Genomic DNA, 8,536 nt, shown 5'->3' with positions numbered 1-8,536 from the left:
TGTATTATATTTGATAACGTCGTCTGAGATTGATTAATTAATTAGAATAACAAATTTCACATGATTTTCTGCAATTTTTATTAATTAAGTAATTGATTAAAGCACGGCCAATATCGAACTGTGTCTATTTATCAGATTTAATTTCACCCTCAATTGAATCCTCTGACCAATATACGTATTTATTTAGATCCCTGGTTCCCAACCTGGGGTGTTTTCACTCCCTGGGGGTGTGGGACTAGGATACCAGGGTTGTGGCCAACTAGTGTAAGAGAAGAATTTATTTTGAATTGAGAGTGCACCTCACTTCATCATATGCTGAAAATGTGGATGAAACAAATTTTTGGTGTGAAAGGCCCAGGTGATTGCTCCAGGGGTGTGAAGGCCGAGAAAGGTTGGGAGCCACTGTTTTAGATACAATGTTGCCGTATCTTCGAATCTCAAGATAAGAATAACAATTTCTGATGTTAAAGCAAGTGCCATACAATATTGATATACAGCCATAATTTAGAGCTTTAAAGAATTATCATGAGGCCTTTTCCTACATGATCACAGACCTACCTTTCTTAAAGGAATACTACCTCTTCGAATGGACATGGAATTTAAAGTCTCAAACTTGGTTAATAAGAGTAAATAAGAGTTAATAACAGTTAGACTTACCAGGTGCCATGGCTATTAGACGATACTTTCATTGAACTAAGTAATTATTGAAAAACGTGTGAAAGCGTGCTTCAAACTTACTTAGTTTCAATGGATTAATACTTAGCTTTATAGATTTAATGAGTGATTCTGTCATATAGTTTTGACACCAGGTAAGTCCAATGAAGAACGTAGACTCATTTTTAAAAGAGTTTAAAAAATGACAATTTTTGGTCATCCTAAGAGGTACTAGCCTATACCTTTAACTCTTTCATTTCATATGCTTACAACGTTAGAGTATATATTTTGAAAAACGATTCTAAATCCCAACAAATGCCTGCACCAAGCAGGGGGGGTATGATCTGGTTTCATCAATAATATTCTTGAAATCAGAGAGTAAGCTGTTTTGAAAAACGACATCAAATGTCAACTAAGCCGATTTCTTTAAATACCGGAACTGAAAGTGGTCCGGCTGCATTATTACACTAAACACCGTGGTCATTTTAGATATCATATAGCCCCTTTGCTCACAATTCAAATCGAGCTCATGTTTGAATTTCATGTCTATTCTTTCTATTTCCAGATAAAGCTATTTCCGGTACAACAACAGTCACGACGCCATTTGCCGATCAAATCGGAAACGAATCGGATTGCTGGTGCCCGTGTGATCTCCTTAACAACAGCATCACTACTGACGACGAATTGAGGCGATGGGTCCAGACGATAATTAGTGGTCTAGCAGTCGATAAAAAATTAGTTTCGCAGACGATCAGAAAGAAAACCAGCGCGTCAGATGACAGACCGTCTGCTCAAGGAATTGGCTACGTAGGTGTGCTCGTGATTGTGCTCTCTTTCCTCGCTATTGTTTTCTTGGATCTTCAGTCATTGGTCGCAGATTTCAAGAGGGCGCGTTTGAATATTCGAAAATTATTAGAAGAATCCGAGCCGAGTCCTAGACCGTCCTACTCACAAACAACGCACCAAGATGTTGGTGACGCCATTAACAGGCCAAAAATAAAGAACCAGTAGGCCTAAAACTAACAGTGTTGTGAATTGAATGTGCCTTTCCTCATCTAAATGGAGCTTTTGGTTTAGTTGTTTTAATTTTCTGTTGCGGACGGTGTTCAATCATAGGCGAAGAAAATTGTGAATATTTCAAGAACAAATCTAAATCGATTCCAACATGTTTTGACTCTTTCAGGGTGCCAAGGGGGTGGGGACTGGGACCTCCCCCCCCACACACACCCCTCCCCCACTTAAACATTAAGATGACTTGAATGTTTTATTGAGTCACATAGCCGCCCATATGAAAAATTTTGCCCCCCACCCCCCAGATCCTGGGCTACCTACTGGTCACATCTCAAACTGTATGGTTTGAAGTCAATTTACAATTAGTAGGATATATTTTCACGACCAATTCAATTCCCCTTTCCTTTGTACCTCTCAGATCACAGTGCAGACGACAGCTTTATTTCAAGGCCAATTGTTCTTTATATTTTATCGCGATGCACATTAATTTTCTCCTACGTAGTTGTGAAGCAGTCTTTTATTCAGTGATTTTATTAACAGGACAGGTTCCACTTTTTTTAAGAAAGTGAAATTCCTAGTTTGAGGTATTTGTGAGGGAATTGTGTGATTTTCGTACATTTCAAGTACTTCTGAAGACTATAATTTACATAATAATCAACCCCCAAAAATGGTGAATCTGTCGACCCCTTTAGACCATGGGTTTGCTCTTGTTTACATGGCAATTGAGAAAATCTGGAACGACCTGGACGCACTGAAGACTACAAAATCGCAGTTTCCAACTTAAACTAGGTTATAGCATGTTTCAGATGTAATTCTGAATGTAAACAATTGTGTGGTTCCTACGTTAATAGGGACAGGTTCGCCATCCGTTTGATAAATCGTACCATGGTCTCAGAAATAGAAAGTGAAATTTCTAGTTTGAGATACTTTTGAAGCATTTATACGATTTTCGTACATTTTTAGGACTTCTGAAGACTATTTATCTCTTTAAGGGGATTGTACATGACGTTATTGATGTCTCTGATCAAGAAAAGAAATCATCTTTGCAATTCTCTTAATTTCTGTTTTTTTTTTTTTTAATATTCTAATACTATCCTTATGCTTCAAATGTATGCACTATTCTACATGTCGCCGTATGTCGTTTATAATAGGGTATTCTGTATTGTATTCCACTTATTACTGCCAAAATATAGCTTACCTTTATTAAATCTAAAACATCTGCCTCTATTCCAGCCTCTTTTTTGACAGTTGTCAGTTGGAGTAGAACCAGAAAAACTGTTTTATGGAGATTTTCCACACCTCTGAAGATTTTTTTTACCCTGTGAACTTTTTGGTTGCTCACGCAGTCTGAAGTGGCCAGCGAGAAATTAGTTTCGTTAAAACATCCGATATGAATTAATAGGTTTAAAACACCGCACCTTCGGAGGTGCAGAAAATCTCCACAAAACAGGGCCTAGTTTTGCTGTCACTACACCGGCCGACAAACTGTCAAAATAGCTCTCAGAGTTTCGAATAGAGGCAGCTGTTTCTGTCTAACTTATTATATTTTGTAATTCATTATTTATTGTAATGTAATATTCCTAAATGAAAGTGTTCTATGAAGTATTAAAGTATTTTTATATTGTATAACGTATCCTTTTCCAGATTGCAATGACACGTGAGTTCTATTGGCCATGTGTCATTGCTTTAAAAGGGATATCTTTCGAGGGAGTTAACATGTTTTCGAGCTAAATGGCTATAAGGCCATGGAAGTGGGATAAAACAGGCATGTAGTAATATATTCGGAGGGGCAATGGTGTATCATGTTTAGTTGCAGTAATGAAATTGGTCGGTTGTCAGAATTTTTTCAGAGGGGCAATCTATTTTTTGGGGAGAGCGGCCTGGTGCACAATATTGTTCAGTTGACTGTGGATGTCGTCTGGTAGCCTATATAGCTTAAGTGGTCGACAAATTGTTTCCCAGTCTATTTCATATTCTATAGAATACAGGATGTCGGTTTGTTAGTGAAACATCAATCGGCATTCCTCGCTAGATTCCGTAAAGCTGAATATATTGCAAGGCCGAAGACCAAAATAATTTGTATTGATAGACTTTTCCCCACATTGCTCACAGCATTTTTTGATCTGACTTTAAAGGAAGAAGCTCTCAATTGTCAGAAAATTTCCAAAAAAATAATTAAGTTTCATACTCAATATGAATAAACATTGATCAGATTATCATTTTTTGAGAAAGGTCATAGGTTAAATATAATGAGATCTCAAGTACTAAGAGCCGCAAAACGAAACCCGAAATTAATATGAACATATTAGCAAATCATTGGTAGCAGCTAGTGAACTTTTCATACATGTTCAGATGTTCGGACTAACTTTTCTATGTTGTAAAACATTGACATTTTTAGCTTAAGAGACAAAATTTTCAATGTAAGACGATGGTAATCAAAATCTTACGTATCTCTGTACCACTTAGATGAATATAGAGACGCAAATTATTCTATTTTGCAACCTTATTTCTAAGATGACAAAACAAGTAGGACCATATAGCAAGGGAGAACACGCTTTTAACAATCAAGTATATAACTTCCTGCTGCACATGCGTAATTCATTATTCCCTATCCTAGTACACGTTGCGCTGTCAAAACAGAACTTGAACATATGGAATAAAGCAAAGTTGACTGAAAATGGGCACAACTTTTATAATTCTAGGTTGGTATGCTTTATTTATTTCTCCTTATGTCCAGGACATTGAAGATTCAACCAGAATATCACCGGTTTTAAAGCATACTGCCACCACAGTGTTGAATTTACTGTCTCACACTCTCGAATCTGACAATCTTGAGAATCGCTTTCTGACAGTAATTTTTGTATGAACTAAAATTATCAACTGCAAGATAGCACTGTGTGTTAATGAAAATGTCAACAAACTTAGAAATTATTATGAAGAATTGCTGTAGCCATTTTGGTGGTTTGTACAGAGTATGTCTCAAGATCAAGAGCGGAACCTGCTTTTAGGGTAGTTTTGAAATATATTTGTTATTTTCAGGGACATCCATACTGGCTATATTTTTAGCTGGATATTTTGCTCAGAAATATCTGCCTCCACCAAAACCTAAAATATTTGGTGTAGATTTAGGTAAGTTTGATTAATAATAGTTCATAGTAATAGTATAACTTAGATTTCATTTTCCTTTGAGTCCACACTGTTCACTTACTTAATTTTCAAATGTAAGGTAAAAACAAATCCGTACTCATCTACAGCAGGGTAGACCCAGAACAAGTGATGAGATGACTATGTTGCTTTGATTATGATTAATGTTATTTTTTTTGTATGATTTCAGGGACGACCTATTCCTGTATAGGAATGTATCATGCTATAAGTGGCCATGTTGATATATTAAAAGTTCAAGATGGTCATAAATGTATACCCAGTGTAGTAGCCTTCTGGTAAGGTAGTATTGGGCTGCAATTCAGGTTCCACAATCAGTTTTTTTTTGGGGGATAGGTCTAGTGTAGATGCTCATCTCCTTTGACCTAGCAGACAATACAACAAGTCTCTTTTGACAAGACAATATCAAATGAAATGAAATCAATGGAGTTTTAGGTCCTACTTTTCTGCACCATGTGGGCTAATGAAGACGGACAAGATAATATCACAGACACTCGTAATGTTACCCAATGTCTGTCAACATTACAGTGTTAAAGTTAAATTATTGTGACGACAGCTTCCCAAATGGTGCTTTTGATAATAAGGATTTCTGTGGCAGTCATGTCGTAAAACGCATAGTTTAAGAGGAATTGTAAATACAAATTCAATGAAAGCAGTGTCCCTTATACTAAAAAGGGTTTTAGAAAACCTCTTTACAATCCCTTTTAAAGGCTCACCTTGTTGAGTTAAGTTAAGCTGAGTTAAACACATTCCCCAACCTTCGAGCATAAGGCAGTTATCAAAGTTTTTTACACTTCCCATAAAGGTGCTGATCAATGCTGTTCAATAGAGTAATTATAAATAGTAAATTATTTTGTTTTGCAGTGAAAAGGGTATACTAGTAGGCTATCATGCTGTTGCACAATCAGAACACAACCCCAAAAATACACTGTATGATGCTAAACGTTTTATAGGAAAAGTTTTCAACAAGTCAGACTTAGATAGCTTACGGAAACGCTACCCATTTCAGGTGAGTTTTTGTCTGATTTTGTTCAGTAAGTTAAAACACTTGATGAAGCAGTTTTAATATCCATTTGTCCAATTGTTCCTTAGTCTCAGAAACAGGAATAGTTTATCTTAGCTTTTATCAGTAAAAGTGTTCACAGCTCACTGCTCGATGTTTTTAGTTGAAACCTTGCAAATAAGGGGGACATAATTCTCTTCCATTTGGTGTTTATTTTGCTTGTACAATAGTTTTCTTACATCTACCTGGTACTAAAAACTTAGTAAGCTTACGTATAGTTTTTAAATAGTTTTGGTGTTAAAAGATTAATGCCTGGATATTTTTAGTTGAAACTATCAAGTAAGTTAAGAGACATGTTTCTTTGGTATATAGTTATCATAGATTTGAGCAAAAACATTTTTTAATCTACAAAAAAAACCGCCAAGAATGCCCCATTAAGCATCCAATAATAGTTGGAAAATAGTAGAAAACCTATTGGAAATCTCTGTCTCTTTGCACATATTCATTTTCCTGCTCTGAGTTAGAAAAGCAAAATATTAAGCCATTCTGTTTCCTATGTTTGAATGTATTTTAACTATTTTGTTTTCAGTTAGAGTTAGATGACCATGGTATGATAAGTTATGTTGTGAATGTCAATGATACAGTACGACGTATATCACCAGAGCAAGTAGGCTCTAATATCATCCACACATTACGTCAGGCAGCCATTGCTAACGTCAGTTCACCAGTTGATAATGTTGTTATGTCGGTTCCAGCAGAATTTAATCAGCTACAGAGAAATTATACCAGAAAGGCTGCCAATCTAGCAGGTTAGATCAAATATTTTTGGTTTGCAGAGTACATGTAATTGGAATCAGGGGTCCCCAAAGTTTGAAGGCGTTTTAAGTTTCAGCCTCAAAAATGTGAAATTTGAGGATTCTTCATCCTTTGACAAAGTTCAGGGCATTTATGAATACTTACTGTTTTAATTGTTTTTTTACAGGTCTGGAGGTGTTAAGAATAATCAATGAACCGACAGCAGCTGCTATGGCTTATGGTTTACACAAACATCCCAACATGCAGACTATATTAGTAGTAGATCTAGGAGGGGGTACACTAGATGTTTCTATATTGATGGTACAAGGTGGAATGTTCCTTACACAAGCTATGGCAGGTAAGGTGTTCTGTTAAGAAAAGAAAGAAACAACAAGGATAACATCTTAGGATCCTTTCTACCAGCTGAACCTTCACGAAACCTCTTGGCATTGATTTTTCCCGGATTATCTGTACCCATTTACAGCTGGGTCGACTGGAATTATGAGTGAAGATGACTTATTCAAGGTCATCAGACGATCACACTTGGCTCAAAGTAACCAAGCAAATGACAGCATCAAGGACCAATGCTTTAACTGACAGAACCTCACAAATTATGATCAAGTTAAGACCTGTCAGATATAACCTACATTACAAATCATATGGTTATTATTATGGTGAACTATTCTTTGCTAATACATTCCTTTTGATTATCATGAGAGTATGTAATGTGTGTTTCACTTTACCAGTTTGTACCCTTTCTTGATTGATATGAAGTATGAGCAATGTACTCTGTCACTCAATAGTTGAAAAAAATTGTATGATCCACTGTACAAAAACCTGTGAAACCACCCTAAAAGTAATTCAAAAGAAATTTCTAGGGCTGAATTTTGATCAAACTGTTCCAATTATACAAAGTTAAAAAGACATTTATATTATTTAAATGAAAAATTCCTAATTTTCTTATATTTTTCTAGGTAATAATCAACTTGGTGGTCAAGATTTTAATCAAAGATTATTACAATATTTATTACAACAGATCAATCAGAAATTCTCTCGGCCGCTCGTTGATAAAGAAGATGCTCAAATTTTACGAAATCAGGTGGAGGAGGCCAAGATTAATCTGACCAACTCAGACCGTGCATTTATACACATTAAACTTCATTCCTTTGACAATAAAATTTATGAAGAAATCATCACAAGACATAAGTTTGAAGAACTAAATAAAGACTTATTTGAAAAAGTTCTAGAACCAATAAAAACAGCGTTAAATTTTGTGGAACTGGAAAAAAGTGATATAGATGAAATCGTTCTAGTGGGGGGTTCAACTCGTGTGCCTAAAGTTAGACAAATTATTCAAGACTTTTTTAGAAAACGTCCCAATACGTCTGTGGACCCAGAGTTAGCTGTAGCAACTGGTGTTTCAATACAAGCTGGAATCATAGGTGGCATGTGGCCACTGACTGTCAGCGCCGTAGAGTTAGAAACTCGTGTTCAGAAGATCCATGTCTAGTGAAACCTCGTTTAAGTGTATTTATTGAAATCTCCACAGTCTTGGTATAAATTTTGTGATAGATTTCATAGGATTCTTGAAGTTGTTTAGATACTCGTATTACCAGCTGAAGGAGCTTCGTTAACCTGGTTCCTGCAACCCAGGATATATTGACTTAGACATTCAAGAATAATACAGAATTTATATCTAATGATTGTGAAGATATTACTGTTGAAGCATTCCCATTGGTGCTGGTCATCTTTTTATTGTTTGTAAAATGAAATTCTTGTTGTTGATGCTATTGTTAAATTTGTCATTAATTTTATGACTTAGTTTTGTGCATAGATTTAAACTCTGTTAGCAATGAAAATGACTGTATTTTAGTCATTTTAGCCTTTCTTGTTGGTGATAGACATATCTAT

At 35.7% G+C, this 8,536-nt stretch overlaps 1 protein-coding gene across 1 annotated transcript; it reads left to right on the top strand.

Moving 5' to 3' along the window:
- Positions 1 to 4,342: 4,342 nt before the first annotated feature.
- Positions 4,343 to 8,135, top strand: LOTGIDRAFT_159745 (hypothetical protein; the record flags this gene model as incomplete). Its single annotated transcript, XM_009054236.1, has 7 exons — positions 4,343 to 4,367; positions 4,705 to 4,794; positions 5,000 to 5,105; positions 5,692 to 5,836; positions 6,420 to 6,639; positions 6,813 to 6,983; positions 7,600 to 8,135. 7 exons carry the CDS (start codon positions 4,343 to 4,345, stop codon positions 8,133 to 8,135), a joined length of 1,293 nt encoding a protein of 430 aa, XP_009052484.1.
- Between the last annotated feature and the right edge of the window lie 401 nt (positions 8,136 to 8,536).

This window comes from Lottia gigantea, assembly GCF_000327385.1.
Source record: "Lottia gigantea unplaced genomic scaffold LOTGIsca_21, whole genome shotgun sequence".
Lineage (NCBI taxonomy): Eukaryota > Metazoa > Mollusca > Gastropoda > Lottiidae > Lottia > Lottia gigantea.
Note: the sequence above shows the minus strand (reverse complement) of the source record. Positions and strands in the feature narration are given on the sequence as shown.